The 18384-nt window shown below is 40.3% G+C and overlaps 1 protein-coding gene and 2 non-coding genes across 3 annotated transcripts in view; all 3 read left to right on the top strand.

Annotated features, from left to right (window-relative positions):
* Positions 1 to 18384, top strand: part of EIF3A (eukaryotic translation initiation factor 3 subunit A) — a 31611-nt gene that overhangs the window by 11532 nt on the left and 1695 nt on the right. Inside the window, exons 8-21 of the mRNA XM_086377655.1 lie at positions 3088 to 3192; positions 3778 to 3876; positions 5105 to 5221; positions 5476 to 5661; positions 6265 to 6612; positions 7054 to 7158; positions 7238 to 7351; positions 8694 to 8816; positions 9324 to 9477; positions 10049 to 10233; positions 13073 to 13161; positions 13715 to 14460; positions 17041 to 17266; positions 17948 to 18129. Coding sequence (XP_086233781.1) covers positions 3088 to 3192; positions 3778 to 3876; positions 5105 to 5221; positions 5476 to 5661; positions 6265 to 6612; positions 7054 to 7158; positions 7238 to 7351; positions 8694 to 8816; positions 9324 to 9477; positions 10049 to 10233; positions 13073 to 13161; positions 13715 to 14460; positions 17041 to 17266; positions 17948 to 18129 — 2779 coding nt within the window. The remainder of the gene's footprint in view (positions 1 to 3087; positions 3193 to 3777; positions 3877 to 5104; positions 5222 to 5475; positions 5662 to 6264; positions 6613 to 7053; positions 7159 to 7237; positions 7352 to 8693; positions 8817 to 9323; positions 9478 to 10048; positions 10234 to 13072; positions 13162 to 13714; positions 14461 to 17040; positions 17267 to 17947; positions 18130 to 18384) is intronic.
* Positions 3513 to 3642, top strand: LOC147344415 (small nucleolar RNA SNORA19). The gene has a single exon (XR_015155915.1). It is a non-coding gene; the product is annotated as a small nucleolar RNA SNORA19 (small nucleolar RNA).
* Positions 4658 to 4787, top strand: LOC147344414 (small nucleolar RNA SNORA19). The gene has a single exon (XR_015155913.1). It is a non-coding gene; the product is annotated as a small nucleolar RNA SNORA19 (small nucleolar RNA).

Raw genomic sequence — 18384 nt, 5'->3', positions numbered from 1 at the left:
TCAGGTTTTATAATTTATGATTAAATGCTGAGAATTCTGACGCATTGCCAGGGGATTCTGATGCATGGACAAGTTTGAGAAACATTGGTGTAAGTCAGCCCTGTGTTGAGGTGAGATGTTTTGTCTTGAATGAGCTGGAGTTAAATTGGATGCAGCAGACAAGACTCAGATTGGCTTTGAGGAATAGCATGGGCCCCTTGATAAGGGAAGTATGATGGGCAAGAACAATCATGGCTTATTTCAGGGGCACACTGGACTGTCTAATTCAGTGGGAATTTATCATGTTAGTGTCTGTTACCTGCCAGGCAAGTGATAGTTAAATGGAATTTGTAGTCCAGAGGAGTTTGATTCACAGTAGTTTGACCTAGTGTTTACTGTGGTACACCTCTAGCAAATTACTTCAGGATAAGAGAAAAAAGAGAGACAGATGCTAGAGAATATAGGCCTTATTCCTTCACTGGCAGGGTCAATCAGTTTGGATAAAAGTTAATATACTTTGTATATGGCGATAGTTTTCTCTTGTAACAGTTCTCTGTTATAGTAGCAAGACAAGTTCCCTTTGTGGTAAATTTTTCAAAAGAACTAACTTAACCTATGAAATAATATTTCTTTCTGAATGCCTTCATGTTTTATTGTGCTGCCATTTATAAAAACCGGCTTTGTGTGTTGGCATGTTTTTATGGGACTGAATTAGGATTGCTGCTGCTGCTAAGTTGCTTCAGTCGTGTACTACTCTGTGCGACCCCATAGACTGCAGCCCACCAGACTCCCCCTCCCTGAGATTCTCCAGGCAAGAACACTGGAGTGGGTTGCCATTTCCTTCTCCAGTGCATGAAAGTGAAGTCACTCAGTCGTGTCCGACTCTTGGCGACCCCATGGACTGCAGCCCACTAGGTTCCTCTGTCCATGGGATTTTCCAGGCAAGAGTACTGGAGTGGGTTGCCATTGCCATCTCCTGAATTAGGATTAAACGTAATTAAATAAGAGCATTGTATTTAGGAAGAGGTCTTAACTAGCAAATAAGTATTAAAAAAAATTGTTTTAAATACTGCAAAGTGTGCCTGATGGAAGTATTATCCATATCTGTTGAGCTCATGTAGCATACCTTGATGTTAAAGGTGATCAGTTATGATACTGATGTAGGAATCTGTTGGTGGGGTCAGGATCAGTAGGCAGGACATTCACGTTTGGGTCCTCATTGGACCCATAAATAAATGCCTATAAGAAGGCTTCTAGTTGGTGTCAGATGAATGGCTTAACTAGATGTCAGGAGGCATTTTATAAATCTTGAGTTCACTCTATGTACAAGGTCGAGACCTGAGTATTAGGTTTATGTAGCTAAATTCATAATCACCTAGAGAATGATTCTAGTATCTCAGGAACAGACTCAAAAAGTTCCTAAGAGATTGTTAAGCTTGGGAAGCAAGTATACTTCAGTAGATGATGATAGCCTGTCTCAGTACATTCCTTATTTGGAGGGGGTGCTCAATGGAAAATCCAGAACATTGATTTATTTAAAATACAAGTACAGTTGATTCATAATGTGTTCATTTGCTGTACAGCAAAGTGATTTAATTTTATATACATTCTTTTTTATATTCTCTTCCATTGTGGCTTATCTTGGGATACTGAATATAGTTGTGCTATTCAGTAGGAAATCTTGTTTGTCTATTCTGTGTGTAACAGTTTGCGTCACTAAACCCCAGCATCCCAGTCCATTCCCCTGCAAGCACAAGTCTGTTCTCTCTATCTGTGGGTCTGTTTCTGTCTCATAGTTTAGGTTTCACATGAAAGTGATCGTATGGTGTTTCTCTCTCTGACTTCACTTGGTGTGATAATCACTAGTTGTATCTGTGTTGCAGCAAATGGTATTACTCCATTCTTCTTTATGACTGAATAGTGCTCCGCTGTGTGTGTTCTTCATCAGCTCATCTGTTGATGGACGTTTCGGTGTCTCCATGCCCTGGCTGTTGAGAAGGGTGCTGCTGTTCACAGTAGTAGGGGTGCATGGATCTTTTTTGAATTATTTTTTCTGGGTCTGTGCCCAGGAGAAGGATGGCTGGATCATGTGATAATTCTAATTTTAGTTTTCTGAGGAACTTCCATACTGTTTTTGTTAGTGGCTGCCCTGATTCCCATTCCCATCAGCAGTGTGAGAGGGTTCCCTTTTCTCCATACCATGTCCAGGATTTGTTATTTATAGATTTATTTGTTAATGACCATAGAATAGGTGGCCGTTTGTGTTGATGAGTTTTTATCATTTCTTGAGTTCTTATCATTTCTTGATGAGTTTTTATCATTTCTTGATATAGGGACTGATGTCCCATAACCTGAGGGCAGGTTACACAAGCTACAGCTTTATTGTGCAAGGAAGTTCTATTCACATATCAACTTAAAATATGATTAAACTGTAACATACATTTTTAAAGTACATGTCCTAAGTATAATTGCGTAAATTCTCAAAAAGATTTTTCTATTCACCACTTTTTCCTATTTCCTCCAAGAGTAGCCACAGTCCTGATTTATAACACCACAGATTAATTTTGCCTGTTTGTGTATTTTATAGGAAATTTAAATCTCACATAAATATGTCCTCATTGGTGCGATATATTCATGTATTGAATATAGTTGTTATTTTTTTGACTGTTTCTGTATATTATGTGAATCAGGGCCTGTTTTGTCCTGAGTTTTTTCTTTTGAGTTTGTGGCTTTCTGAGCAGTGTTGCTGTAATAAGTTTTCTCTGATACAGCCATTTGTAAACTGGTATTTACTTTTTATTGATAATAAACTGATCTGTGTTGGCCACATGAATTGTCTTTGTACATATTTTGATTGTATTGATGAGTTTTTATTTCCTTTGTAAATTCCTGTGGGGTTTCACTGTAGAGAGCTGCATAATTTGGGTCAAAAGACTCAACATAGTGGTCCTGGATTTCTCTTTGGTAAATTTAGAGGTGGTTGAGCTAGATAAATACCAGTCATTTCCCAGATCTCCAGTCTGATATTTTTATTTAATTTATAATCAATTCAGAATCCCAGTTACAAAATACCTTCAGCAGTTAATCCTTTTGTTTTGCTTACTGTAGGTCAGATTCAATGTGCTACAATATGTTGTCCCAGAAGTAAAAGACCTTTACAATTGGCTGGAAGTCGAATTTAACCCACTAAAACTCTGTGAGAGAGTCACAAAGGTAAGCTTTGGTTATGTTATCATGTAGCCATCCCTGTTACGGTTTTACGTTGTATTTTCTTTTTTATTGGAATGTAATTGCTTTACATTGTGTCCGTTTTTCTGATGTACAGTGAAGTAAATCGGCCATATGCATGCATATGTCTTCTTCTGTCTTGGACTTCCTTCCACCCTGCTCATCACAGAGCACCTGCTGAGCTTTATGTGTCGCGGCTTCCCACTAGCTGTTTTCCACCCGGCAGTGTGTACTTGTCAGTCAGAACCTCCCAGTTAGTCCCGTATTTGTTAACAGAGGAGTGTTATCCTATGTGTTCGAATTCGGTGCACATTTCATTGTCTTTTTTCTTTGTGTCAAGAGAAAAGATATTTCTGATGTGCTAAATAAACCTTTGGAGGTAAATTAGCAGCATGACTTAATTTAGCCATTGCTGTCAGTCACCTTCACACAAGAGTAAGTAGCTTCCTGTTATATTTTGTATTTCTTTGCATTGTGTGGTGATTTTGTCTGTGAAGAAAATGAAAAAGTATCACAAGTGTTTTAGTATTTATTGTAGAGAAAATATAACTCTTTTAATGGATTTTATAGGTTCTCAATTGGGTTAGGGAGCAACCTGAAAAGGAACCAGAGTTACAACAGTATGTTCCACAACTGCAGAACAACACCATACTCCGGCTTCTCCAGCAGGTAAAGATGGAAAAATGGATGTTTCATGGAACAGCTGGGAATGTTCCACTGATTGTTCTGATCACAAAACTAAAACATTTAGAAATAGCTGAGAAAAAAGCTTCCTCAAATTCTAACCCTCACCAAAATTATTTTATGTGTTTGATTTGAAAACTAGTTATTTTACATAATTCATAGCTGCTTTTGTCTTTTTGTTATTAAAGAGTTAGCCATGTACATCTTATTCCTTTTAATACCTACGTAGTTTTTCATTGTCTAAAAGTACCATGGTTTGTTTATTCAGACTATTGGTGGAAATTTTTTAGTTTTTTTGGCCATAATAAGTTGAAATAGTGAACTTCTTTACAAGTATCTTTGCATACTTCTGTAACTTTTGTAGCTAAGAAGTGGAGTTAGTCATAGTCTACACATTTAAAACTTTTTTTTAACAGATCCTCAGAGATTGAATTCATGGACCCTCCCACCAGTAATGAAGAAAGCTTTTTTTCCTGCTAACACTAGTATTGTCAGTCTTTTAGTTTTTTTTGGCAACCCTGTGGTATGTGGGATCTCAGTTTCCCAACCAGGGATGGGTCCCGTACCCCTCGCATTGGACGCGTGGATTCTTAACCACTTGACTGCTAGGGAAGTCCCAGTATTGTCAGTCTTTTAACTATTGCAGTTCAGCTTTATACTTAAGTTTGAATATTATGGTTTACAGTATGATTTAAATGATCCTGTTGTGTCTTCCATTGTTTCGTGGGTGGTGGGGAGCGTTTACTATATGTTAACTTCCATATTTGTGCACATGTCATTGACCTGCTTTCTTTCTTGTATGTGAGCAGTGTTATTTCTTCTGTGCTATACAAATAATTGAAGGCTAATTAGCAGTATAACTAAATAGTAATACTGCCAGTCTCCTTCAGACAAACAGTTTTATTAAATGTTCAGATACATTAGGTAAGTAGCAGGTCTCTATCTACAAATATGTGACCATTTAGGGTTTTTTGTTTTTACGGAACTAGGATTTGAAAGGATTATGTGATGGTTTGAAATATGGCATAATCTTTTCATTAGCCTTGGATTTTAATTCTGGCTCCAGCAGTGCATGTTTACATACTCTGAGCTTCAGTTTCTTTTCTTTGAAAAATAGGCTAACTTTCTAACTTTCTACTGTTCCACGAGACTCCATGTAACAATGGCTGAGTAAATGATAGCTATTATTACTAACCTTGTGTTTCTTATGCAGGTGGCACAAATTTATCAGAGCATTGAGTTTTCTCGTTTGACTTCTCTGGTTCCTTTTGTTGATGCTTTCCAACTGGAACGGGCCATAGTAGATGCAGCTCGGCACTGCGACCTGCAGGTAGGTGCTTCCGGGGGACACTGAGGTGGTGGAAGGCCTAAGGACTAAAACACATACTCTTTGTTCTCTGCTTTTGGTAGAGTGGCACTGTTTTAAAGCTTTACTGAATTGAGGTTTCTAGCTTTGATATTTGACATTCTTCAGTGGATTTTTTTTTCTTAAAGTTGAAATTTTAATCAAAGTCACTCATTTGTATAAAGACTTTATATTTGCATGTAGATTTAACTATTGATAATACTCTTCAATTTTCATAGGTTCGTATTGACCACACTTCTCGGACCCTTAGTTTTGGATCTGATTTGAATTATGCTACTCGAGAAGATGCTCCAATTGGTCCTCATCTGCAAAGCATGCCTTCAGAACAGATAAGAAATCAGCTGACCGCCATGTCCTCGGTACTTGCGAAAGCACTTGAAGTCATTAAGCCAGCTCATATCCTGGTATGCATCTGTGGGAGAAATGGATGATGGAATTATGAGGGGCCCTTTAGGTCTTTGACAAAAAGGTTTGAAATGATATCTCAGAGAAGGGATTTATTATATATTTCCTCTTTAGTTGTGTTTGATACTTTTGATATTTTGTTAAATATCTTTGTCAGATAACAGATCATTGAGCTGCCTTCTGTGGGTCAGAATAACAGGTTAAGGTGATCATAGGAGTACTGTGATGAGTGATAACAAACCACAGCTGATGACCCTCCACATAGGGAGGACTGTGATCATGCCTTGCCTTTCTGTTTAAGTTGTTTGTGAACTCTGTTAGTATTTTCTCCTTGGCTTGAACACTTTATAGTACACGTGGTTCAGATAAAAGTTGGCCTAACAGATAAAGGTTCTTCAGCTATGTCATTGCTGTTAAAGACTTTGAATAGTTGTAGCATCATAGTATTTGGTGCTAGAAACCAGTAGTTGAATAACGTCATCCTCTCTTTTTAAATGCAAATACATGTTAGGATAATACATTAGGAGTATGTAGCAATATTTTTGGTATTGGATACTGTGCTATGTCACTTAAAAATATTTTTAATGCATTTGTTCTTGAAGCAAGAGAAAGAAGAACAGCATCAGTTGGCTGTTACTGCATACCTTAAAAATTCACGGAAAGAGCACCAGCGTATCTTGGCTCGCCGTCAGACAATTGAGGAAAGAAAAGAGCGGCTTGAGAGTCTGAATATTCAGCGTGAGAAAGAAGAACTGGAGCAGAGGGAAGCTGAACTCCAGAAAGTGCGGAAGGCTGAGGAAGAGAGGCTGAGACAGGAGGCAAAGGAGAGAGAGAAGGAGCGGATCTTACAGGAACATGAACAAATCAAGAAGAAAACTGTTCGTGAGCGTTTGGAGCAAATCAAGAAGACGGAACTGGGTGCCAAAGCATTCAAAGATATTGACATTGAAGTATGTAGCGTATTAATAAATTAAAATTCCAGTTTTATTCAGGTCTCTTAGAAGCACAATTCTTCACCATTTATTGGTTTACTTTAGGTTATTTGGTTATTTTGCTCAGTTTGATTACAGCTATTAATAGTTCATTAGTCTATGAAATAAGCATTTGTTTTGGTGACTCCACGGTTTTTAGTCACTGTTGAAATGGAGTTTGGATACAATAGAATACAGGAATAAGAAGTAGGTGTTATGATTACATTGTTTTTCCTCACAATCAAATAAGCCTTTTTAAAACATTTTTCTGTTGCCTGAATTTACCCATTGTAAGCATTTGCCCTTTTGAAATAAAGTAATTTAGGATCCATTTCTAGAAAGAAATGGTGCTCCATATTGACTGGTATGCACTTCTTTTATACTCTTATTAATTGTGGTACATTTCTGTTACTTTTTCAGGACCTTGAAGAATTGGATCCTGATTTCATCATGGCTAAACAGGTTGAACAACTGGAGAAAGAAAAGAAGGAACTTCAGGAACGCCTAAAGAATCAAGAAAAGAAGGTAAATGAAAGAACTGGTGAACTTTAACGTGCCAAGTTAAAAGATTTTTTTTAACAACATTTGTTTTCATGATACTCAGATTGACTACTTTGAAAGAGCTAAGCGTTTGGAAGAAATCCCCTTGATAAAGAGTGCTTACGAAGAACAGAGAATTAAAGACATGGATCTGTGGGAACAACAAGAAGAAGAAAGAGTAAGGCTTTAATTTAATTGTAATATTTTTAGACTGTAAGCAAGTATAATAAAGCCGGTAATGGGAAAAGGGTTTCAAATTGATTTTTGTATTATTTCACCAGAAATTGTGCTTTAGTAGCTGTATACACACAGGTCAGTAGACATTTACAAAACAGAGATTAAAAAATGAAACTTGTAAAGTACAAAGGATAGCTGAACTTTCTTTTTTTTTTTTGAAAACTACTTTATGGAGATAATAATTCACAAATTTAAAGTGTGCAATCGACATTTTTAGTATACGGAATTGGGCAACAATCTGATTTTAGAACATACCCGAAAGGAAACTTCATACCCATTAGCAGTCGCTCCATTTTCTCTCCACTCCTTCAGCAGCCACTTAGCTCCTTTCTGTCTCTAGGCTTGTCTGCCTTGGGTATTTCTTACAGGTGGAATCATACAGTCTGTGTGTGTGAGACTGACAGCTCCTTCAGGAGTTTTATTTGTTTATATGTACTTAACAATACAAAAGCAACATTTGCAAATGCTTGTAGTGGCCAAATTTGTAGTAAAAATGAGTGACCTCATTTTGGTTAAAAAAGTAACCACAGGCAGGAGACAACGTATATCTGTGCTGGCTGCCTCCTCTTGGTTTCATTGGATTGTTGTCATTCTGGGCCTAGTGTTAACCATCTTTTCCAGTTTTCTTAGAAGTTGGAATTTGTGTGATAGTTCTTTTAACACGAAACTAGAGAAAGCTTGAGAGGATTTGCTGCTTTTTTTTAAGTTAATTTATTGAAACAAAATTAAAAAAAATTTTTTTTGCTTTTGCCTCATGGCATTTGGGATTTTAGTTCCCTGATCAGGGATAAAACCCACACTCCCTGGAGGGGCCAGAGAAATCCCTCCAGTTGCTTTTAAAGAAGAAAATACAGTAAATAATAAAGCCATGAAGTATTTGTTGTTTTATCACACACAATTTAGTTCTTCCTCCATAAATTTTGTGGTTGTCCTTGTTCAGTCTCTTAAGTCCTGTCCAACTCTTTGTGACTCCATGAACTGCAGCCCTCCAGGCTTCTCTGTCCTTCATTATCTCCAGGAGTTTGCTCAAACTCGTGTCCATTGAGTTAGTGATGCTATGGTGCTGTGGGGTTAAAGCTGTTTCTTACAGATGCCCCACGTCTTTTTTATTCATCTTCTGTTCCTCATTGTCATCCTAGGGATCTGTTGGTATGGCAGGGGCAGAATGGAGGGGGCAGAGGAAATACTTATACTTCTTCAAGAATATCTGTCAGAAATTTGGGATAAATTCATAATCAGATGATTAGCACTTTGAAATTTAACTTTGTATCATGTGTTTGCAGATTACTACGATGCAGCTAGAACGGGAAAAGGCTCTAGAACATAAGAACCGGATGTCACGAATGCTTGAAGACAGAGATTTGTTTGTAATGCGGCTCAAGGCAGCACGACAGTCTGTTTATGAGGTGAACTTCTTGGTTTCAGGGAAACCTTTATTCGTGAGCTTTTGCCTTAAGGATTCTTCAGTGAGGTGGTACATTCTCTGTCTTGAGCAAACATAATCATCATTCAAATAATATTTTAATAGAGATGTCTTGAAATTATTTCCTAGACTTAAGTAGCCATCACTATAAAAGGATTTTTTCTGAAGGTGAAAATAGACTGCATTAAACTTGCCTTTGATACAAACTTTTGTTCTTTGATTCAGAAAGAGAAAAAAAACTAGATCGAAAAGTCCTGCTCTTAGACTCTGATTTAATCATTTATATAAATCCACTATGTATAGATAATACTGTCAATTCAAAGTTTTAACCATTTGACAACGCAAAAACTTATTATTTGGAAATTTGATTTTTAGGTTTGTAGGTTGCTTTTTATGGTTCCACCAGACTTAACCATGCTTTTGTAACTTATTGCCATTTTGTAGCCCTTGATAATTTGATTCCTTTCTTTTGGTGATCATTCAATTACAGGAAAAACTGAAACAGTTTGAAGAGCGATTAGCAGAAGAACGTCATAATCGCTTGGAAGAACGTAAAAGGCAGCGTAAAGAAGAACGAAGGATAACCTACTATAGAGAAAAAGAAGAGGAAGAGCAGAGGAGGGCAGAAGAAAAGATGCTAAAAGGTGACTATTTAGACCGAGACTGGGGCTGTGCGGCAAGGTGGATAATAGGTCTTCTCTTTACAGCCTTACTTAGGAAACGGGAAAGTGGCGCCAAGGCGATTAGCTGCTTCACTGCAGCCAACGAGTTCTCAGGTGCTGACAACCTGACTTGGTTCTCTGCAGTGTGTTACCTGTGAGGCTGTTAATGTCCTCTGCCAGCCTATTTCAACGATTTTGGTGTTCTTTCACAAACTTTGCCCTCGTATTTTTTGTCATTGTAGTCTGTATAGTATTAACATTTATTGAGCAAAACGTGCCATGTGAAGTTTCTCAAATGATCCTTTTTGTGGCATCGCAGATGCTCAGGTGTTGGGGTGGGATTCTAATATCTTCACTTGTGTTGAGTAGGATAATACTTGTTTCCTTGAATATTTTCTGATATTCAAGTTTAGCTGATTGTAAACTATTTTAAACTTTTTAAAAAGAGTTTTTTTCTACATTATGCTGCCTCTAATACCCGAAAAGTAGACGTATAGCACTGGTGGGAACGTGTGGGTGGGAGGCACATTTTATAACCTCATGTGTCGTGCAGAGCGAGAAGAGCGAGAGCGGGCTGAGCGTGCGAAGCGTGAGGAGGAGCTTCGGGAATATCAGGAGCGGGTCAAGAAGTTAGAAGAAGTTGAAAGGAAAAAACGTCAGAGGGAGTTGGAAATTGAAGAAAGGGAGCGTCGTAGAGAGGAGGAGAGGAGACTTGGTGATGACTCACTTTCTAGAAAGGTAAGTACGAACGTCAGTGTTACCTGATGTGTAGTTAACAGCCAGGTCTCTGCATATCAGAGCTGTCTTCGTGTGTCAGTGTCTGGGCATGGTGTTTTGAATCACATCGTTCAGATTTAAGTCTGATACTGCTTTATCTTTCCAAAGAGGGTTCCTAAGGAGGATGGGGAGGGGATTAGACTTGTCTTAGCAAGCTGGGATTTTATAGGCTTTAGAGTACTTGTCAGGAAGAACTAATCCCATGAAATGAAGTATTTGAGGAAAAGTAACACAGTCACATGGAAGAGGAATATGTTTGGTTCCTTGAAAGGAGTTGCTATGATGTAAGGTCCTCAAAGATGAATTTGGGGGACCAGCTAGTATTCAACATTCCTTGTTAGAAATGCAGTCTCAGGCTCAGAGCCAAATCTTTTGAACCAGAATTTGCATTTTAACAAGATTACCAGGTGCTTCAAATGCTGGTCTAAGTGTTTATTTTTAATTTCCATTTGTGTCCAAAGCGACCAGTGCTTCTGACTTTATCTTGTATAAAAAGGGTATCTGATAGCTTCTGGCAGTAGCTTTGTTACCTCCTTAAATCACATTGTTTCAAATCTATCCCTCCTTTGTGTCCCTGTGCTCCTGCCTTAATTCAGCTGGTTTCTTTTGCCTGTATTACTTACAGGTCTTATCCCTGGTTGTCATCTTTCCCCCTAGCCTCAGACCTTCATCTATACTGTGGCTTGCTTGGTTTTTCATAACACATACTTGTCACCTCTGCTTTCGGTTTCAGACCTTCCTTTGGGTCGTACTCATTGCTTGGAGCCCAACTAAATCAAACACAGCCTAGCAGTCAAGGCCTTTTATGTTTACTGTCGTTTTGTTAGCTTCATCAGTTGCTGTTTCCTTAGTCACTTCTGCTCTAGCTATTCTGAGCTCGTGTTAGCTTTTACTGTGTCTGTGACATCTGCCTCCATGCTCTTTGTTTTTCCTGCAGTGTGTCTGTGCTGTCCTTTAAATGAAATACTGCTGTTTTTTAAGGTTAGCGGTAAGTGGCTGGAGGGTTTATTGCCTGCCATGGCTCTGAGCCTTTATCTGTGCCACACCTGTATCAGTGCTTCCCTTTATTGGAGGGTCTGCTCCTAGTTATGTAGCCTTCAGTTTGTTTTATAATATATGAATGGATTTTTAGTTTTGTTAGTCTTGGTAATTATTATTAGTGTTCTTTTTCTATTGGGCACTTGTGTGTGTGTGATTTGCTTGTGTGTGTGTAATTTGCTACATCCTGTTAATTCAGTTTTTCTGAAGCAGATGAGGTAGACCACCCATGGCTATGGATTTCAAAGGTTTTTATCCGCTTTTGCAGTTCTGTGTTCATCCTTTGTTGTTGTTGTTTCTGTTTGTTAGCTCCCCCTTCCCTTTCAGTTGGAGGGTGTTCAGTTCTTTCTGTTCATGTTTAACATGGTAGCTAACTGTGGTGACTGACTACTTGCTATGATGTAAGGGTCCTCAAAGATGAATTTGGGGGACCAGCCAGTATTCAACATCCCTTGTTAGAAATGCAGTCTCAGGCTTTATTCCTGATATTTGTTTGGCATTCATGCTTTTCTCTGCTCTTTGACCATCCATTCTTTTCAAAGTCTAAACTTACAGTCTGTAGATTTTGAGAACTCTTCCCTTTCTTTAGAACAAACAAAATGTGCAAAACAAACAAAACAAGCACTGCTGTGCTGGTCGCATCTGACTCTTCGTGACCCCACAGATTGCAGCCCGCCAGGCCCCTCTGTCCATGGGGATTCCAGGCAAGAATACTAGAGTGGGTTGCCGTGCCCTCCTCCGTGCTCTCCCAACCTAGGGGTCGAACCCAGGTCTCCTGAATGGCAGGTGGAGTCTTACTGACTGAGCCACCGGAGAAGCCCGAACACCGTAAGGCGTAAGGCCTCTGTGTCTCCTGCAGTAGCACCTGTGTTGGTCGTGAGTTGTGTCCAACTCTGCAGCCCCGTGGACTGTGTGGCTGGCCAGGCTCCTCTGTCCATGGACTTCTCCAGGCGTGAATATTGGAGTGAGGAGCCATTCCCTTCTCCAGGGGATCTTCCCAACCCAGGGGCCGAACCCTGGTCTCCTGAATTGCAGGCAGATTCTTTACTGTCTGAACCACATCTGTTTAAAAGCTTTACTTAAATTTATTGCCTCCAATGCATTTAAACAATGTTTTCTATTTAGAAATCACTTAGCAGTTTCACAATTGCATTGGCAAGGTGATTTAGTTTAAAATATGTTTACACTGTATCATTTCCCCTTTGCATGTAAGTTTTTTGTTTGTATATTCTATATTTTTGTGTATGCCTCACAAGAAGTTTTGTTTTTCTCTCACAGTTGCATAATGGTTCATTGGTTTAGCCAGTTCAAAATCATCCTCCTTCAGAAGTTGAGAGACCTGTCTGTGCTTACTGTCCTAGTACTTAGCGGGAAGAGAGAGGGTTCTTGACAATAGTCTTGATCTTTTTAGTTCAGTAGATATTCTGCTGTATTCCTAGGAAGCTCTGAGAAAAGAAGTTCTAATGTTTCACCAAGTCTTTGTTTAGCTGCCTAAGCTTAGGTCTTTACTGTTCACCCTTTCGGCACGTGTGCCCATCAGTCAGGATTCAGCTTACATAGAGCATATTGAATTGTCTTAACTCAGGAAGATTTTTTCTCCTTTTCTCTTCTTCTGGCCTTTCAAAATCCTATTCTTTATCTCTTTTAATGTTTCAGTTATTTTTTTCATCTCTTTGTGCTATAGCAACTAGCTCTTTGAGGTTCCCGTTCAGTTTCTATCAGCGGTGTTGCTAATGTAGTGACTCTCACTTGCTCAATGTAGGACTCTCGTTGGGGAGATAGAGATACAGAAGGCACTTGGAGAAAAGGACCCGAAACAGATTCTGAGTGGAGAAGAGGCCCTCCAGAGAAGTAAGTAGAATTAAGGAGAAGAGACTAATCATAGGTCCTGTTAGTATCTTATTAGTGTTTTTCTAATTTGGCATATTTTGTGGGGGTGGGGAAAAGGGAGTCATGAAGAATTGTATGTGTGTCTATTACTGAAATGTTTGTCATGGTTTACTTCAGTGCTGCTGTAGTTACTGACATAGATATCTTGAAAATATGTGCTTTAGGTTTTTCTTTTTTAATTTCCTAAACTAATGGTATTTGAGGTTAGAGTATAGTGAATGGTTTCATAGTATTTTTCTTGTCGTTTTGAAAGCTGGTAGTAATAGATTTAGAAATTGCTAAGGCATTCCTCAGAAAATGAAGATACCTTTTAGAGGCAGTTGTCTGCTTACTGGTTTATTTGTTGACATAAAATTTTGGATTTTGTGTTTTTTTTTTTTTTTTTAATTGGAACATACTCTTGTGGGACTAAGATTAGTGAATTTACACTTTGGAAGTGAGTAAAATCATTGCCAAAGAGATGACGTACTTTGTTAAGTGTACTCTTAAAGATGTTTGACTTGTTACTCTGTAGGGAGTGGAGACGTGGAGAAGGGCGGGACGAAGAGAGACCTCACAGAAGAGACGATGACCGACCGAGGCGCCTGGGGGATGATGAAGAGAGAGAGTCCTCTGTTAGACCAGATGATGATCGCATTCCCCGACGTGGCATGGATGACGACAGAGGCCCACGACGTGGTCCTGATGAAGATCGGTTCTCTCGCAGGGGGGCGGACGATGACCGGCCTTCTTGGCGTAGCGCAGATGATGACCGGCCTCCCAGACGAATTGGCGATGAAGACAGGGGTAGCTGGCGTCACGCGGATGATGACAGACCACCTAGACGGGGACTGGACGAGGACAGAGGAAGCTGGCGCACGGCTGATGAGGACAGAGGACCCAGACGCGGGCTGGATGAGGACCGGGGGCCGCGCCGAGGAGGTGCGGACGATGAGCGTTCGTCCTGGCGGAATGCTGACGACGATCGTCCCAGGAGGGGCATGGATGATGACCGGGGTCCCAGGCGGGGCTTGGATGATGACCGGGGTCCCAGGCGGGGCTTGGATGATGATCGAGGACCTTGGCGGAATACCGACGATGATAGATTCTCCAGGCGTGGTGCAGATGATGACAGATTTTCCAGGCGCGGTGCAGATGATGACAGGGGGCCTTGGAGAAACATGGATGACGATCGGATCTCAAGACGGGCTGATGATGATCGGATTCCCAGAAGGGGTGATGATTCACGACCTGGTCCCTGGAGACCATTTGTCAAACCAGGTAAAATTGTGGTAATTGGATGCTTTATATATATTTACAAATGCTACCTGAAGTTTTATACCAGCTAATCCCCACTATTCTGTGAAGGGTAGCAGGTTATTTCAAAGAAAAAACACAGGTCTCAAAGGACAACTTACATTTTGATTGTTAAGTAAGACGTGTTCCTGCTATTTCAGGGCTTTGAGGTTCTTCTTTCTGTGCTCGTCCCTAAGTATCAGTGTTCTTCAGGATCCTTCCTGGACTGGACTACTTGTAGAAGTAATGAAAAATAAAAATATACTTACTAATCATTTGTCTGTACTCTTGTCAACCATGGCATTATGTTCATGAGAGGAGCCCATTTCCTTTCTCGGTCTTGGGCCTGTTCATCCTTTCATACTTTTTTTTAAAATTTATTCAGCTGTGCTGGGAGAAGGCAATGGCACCCCACTCCATTACTCTTGCCTGGAAAATCCCATGGATGGCGGAGCCCGGTAGGCTGCAGTCCATGGTGTCACTGAGTCGGACACGACTGAGCGACTTCACTTTCACTTTTCACTTTGATGCATTGGAGAAGGAAATGGCAACCCACTCCAGTGTTCTTGCCTGGAGAATCCCAGGGATGGGGGAGCCTGGTGGGCTGCCGTCTATGGGGTCGCACAGAGTCGCACACGACTGAAGCAACTTAGCAACAGCAGCAGCAGTAGCTGGGACTTAGCTGCCGAGCGCAGGATCTTATTTTGTGGCATGTGAGTTCTAGTTCCCTGACCAAGCATCGAACCCAGGCTTCCATTGGGAGAGTGGAATTTTTATAGCTGCTGGACTACCAGGGAACTATCCCCGCTTCATAATTTTTATTATTCTCAAGTAACTGTGTACAGGTCTATGCCTTCATTACTGTCTTGCCCAGATGACTTTTCCCCATACCTTCAGACCTGAGTTTCCAACTTTTGTGTAGCACCTGGTCACTGACACTTCAGACTCAACCTATGAAAACAGAATTCCTCCCTGCCCACACCTCCCTCCCTCCCCAGGGGAAAAAAACCAAACCCACACACGTTTTCTCTTTAGGGGCATCACTGTCCATCTAATTGTATAAAATGGGAGTTCTCCTTTACTCTGCTCTTTCATCCTCCTCGTATCTTTTCAATAACTGATGTCTTTTCAGTAATTTGTTTTAAAAGCAGTTTGAGCACCTGCCTGCCCCTTAGCCTGAGTGGTTTCTGTTGCATACTTGTGTTTCTTCTCACTTTATTCCATTGTGAAATTTTGTGACTTTTGGGTAAGCTTAACTTTGCTGTGCTTTTTGTAACATGGGGATAATAGCATAGTAGATTCTCATTAATTCATGATAATTACATTTTTATAAAGTCAGTGAATACTGAACCATTGCTACTAAGGGAAATACTAGGTTAGGTTCCTGTTTTTTCCTGAACTCTCTGGTCAGTTTTTTCCAGCCAGTCAACACATAACCTTGTTTTAATTTTCTGTTTAAAGATACCTTATTTAATGTATATTATTGATTCATTAGCATTTAACTCCCTGGCCAACAGCACTGTCACTCATTCCTGAAAGAAGCTTATCTAACACCTGTATTTTCTCCCTAAGTCACATCCATTGCCTTTTTGTCTTTGGGAGAATGCTGGGGGTAACTGAAATCACTAAAAAGAAGCACAACAAAAGTGGAAATGTGGCACTAAATAGGCCACTCAGAGGCTGCTTGTTTAAAGTAGGAGAGCTGCAGCCAGAAGACAGCATTGCCTGTTTAGCTCAGCTGAGAGCAGGCCCATCAGGTGGCTCAAATGTCACCACTGGGTACCTGCCTGGAGTGACTGGTGAAAGTGCTGGAGTGCTAATTTTGGAATTACAGATTTTTAGCAAGTAGCAAATTAACAGGTATGGAATAATCTGCATATCTCAGAGCTGTGGCTACAATTGAAAGAGCCAATAACAGACAGACGGTTTAGACTAGTGCTGTGGCCCACCGGAATATAAATGGTAGTGATGATAATTATTGGCCTTGCAGCTATGAGATTTTCATCGAAATAATCTGCTTCCTCTCATTTCCTTTTCTGTGTGCGCCTGTGCATTTGTGTGCATACATTTTTCCTAGATTTGGACATCCCATGGCTAAGTGAGATACTGAGAGGGCCAAAGGCTTTGTCCTTGTTTCATGAACTATGGTGGTAAAAGGAAACAGTCTTTTTTGTTAGAAAGGTTTTGAAAATGTTGAAAGATACACATGAACTCATAATTGGGGCTCTGTCTCTCAGATCTAGATCCTACCCCTCACCCTTGAAGTTCTCTGCTTAAATGAGTTGTCTTCACTGTCAGAACAGGTTTACAGATTTTTATACCTGAAATCTTTACATATGGAACATAAAGTTCCTATGTGTTATATGTTAGAAAAACAATAATAGGTAGTCAAAATAGGAGTTGGTTCTGTGAAATGAGGTAAATGCATTTAGTTTTTTTTAATTATGTTAGAGTGTCTTAATTAGCCATTACAGTGGTGATGGATTAACATCAAGATTTGTTGTTGCCAGTCTGTTTCTTGAGTGGAAATTTTCTTTCTTTCTTTTTTTTTTTTTTAAAACCTAGGTGGATGGAGAGAGAAAGAAAAAGCCAGAGAAGAGAGTTGGGGTCCACCTCGAGACCCGAGACCATCAGAAGACCGTGAATGGGAGAGGGAAAAAGAGAGAGACCGAGATAATCAAGATCGAGACGAGAACGACAGGGACCCGGAGAGAGAGAGAGAGAGAGAGAGGGAGAGAGAGAGAGACAGAGAGAGAGATGGTGATCGAGACGACCGCTTCAGACGGCCAAGGTTTGATACTCTGGTTAAGACTGTGGTCTTACGGTTAAAATTCCTTTAATGTTGTCCTGTGCATTCCCGGCCATTTTTGAAAAACATGCTCCCCCCTTTCATATATTTATCTAGTAGCATCATAGATTTTAAAAAATTTAGAGGTCGTCTAATTGAACCAGATTCCTCTTTTCAAAGAGGGGACAGGCAGGCAGGCTGGTGCTGTCTGTAGGCGGTGTGGCTCTGTGGTGGTGGAACCAGTCCAGGTTCTTCCCTGTCCATTACTTTTCCCCTGTGGTTGAGGTCCGTTATTGCTTTTAAATTATTAAAAAGCCCCTTTGCTTTTACTAGTTTTAAGAGTTCTGTCTTCATCTGGTCAAAGTGGCTTTGTACTAATCTAATCTAGATCAGCACAATTCAGTACAGTTTCCTGCAAGGATGAAAGTGTCCTGTAGATGTAATGTCCACACAGTAACCAGCTGTCACGTTTGACTGTTGAGTGTTTGGAAGGGGTAATAACTGTTCTTTTGGACAATGCAGAGCCAGATGTTCTCATTTGACTTCATGCCTGAAGCATCAGTTTGAGGTCAACTCACGACTTTAAAGTTTATTCCTGTTATTTGCTGATCTGGGTATTATATATCCACTTAAATTTACCCATGTTGTCTAACAATAGAACTTGTCATTTAAATTGGCTTGCAGGGATGAAGGTGGCTGGAGAAGAGGACCAGCTGAGGAGTCTTCAAGCTGGAGAGATGCAAGTCGTCGTGACGATAGGGACCGCGATGACCGGCGTCGTGAGAGAGATGATCGCCGTGATTTAAGGGACAGACGGGATGACAGGGACCGAAGAGGACCGCCTCTCAGATCAGAGCGTGAGGAAGGTAGAGATGTGTTTTCTGTGTGACCGCTGAACACCGGGGAGCCACAGTTGATGAGGGGATTTACTGTCTCTTTAACTTGTGTGAACACCAAAAATAAGATGGCCAAGTAGATCATTTATTCCATTTAAAGTTCATGGTCTTCACAAAGTTACTGGAGAAGGAAATGGCAACTCATTCCAGTGCTCCTGCCTGGGAAATTCCATGGACTGAGGAGCCTGGTAGGCTACCGTCCCTGGGGTTGCAAAGAGTCGGACA

Source organism: Bos grunniens, chromosome 26 (genome assembly GCF_055505025.1).
Source record: "Bos grunniens cultivar Pamir isolate PY7600 chromosome 26, Bosgru_T2T1.0, whole genome shotgun sequence".
NCBI lineage: Eukaryota > Metazoa > Chordata > Mammalia > Artiodactyla > Bovidae > Bos > Bos grunniens.
The sequence above is the reverse complement of the archived record's forward strand: the minus strand, read 5'-3'. Positions and strand labels throughout refer to the sequence as shown.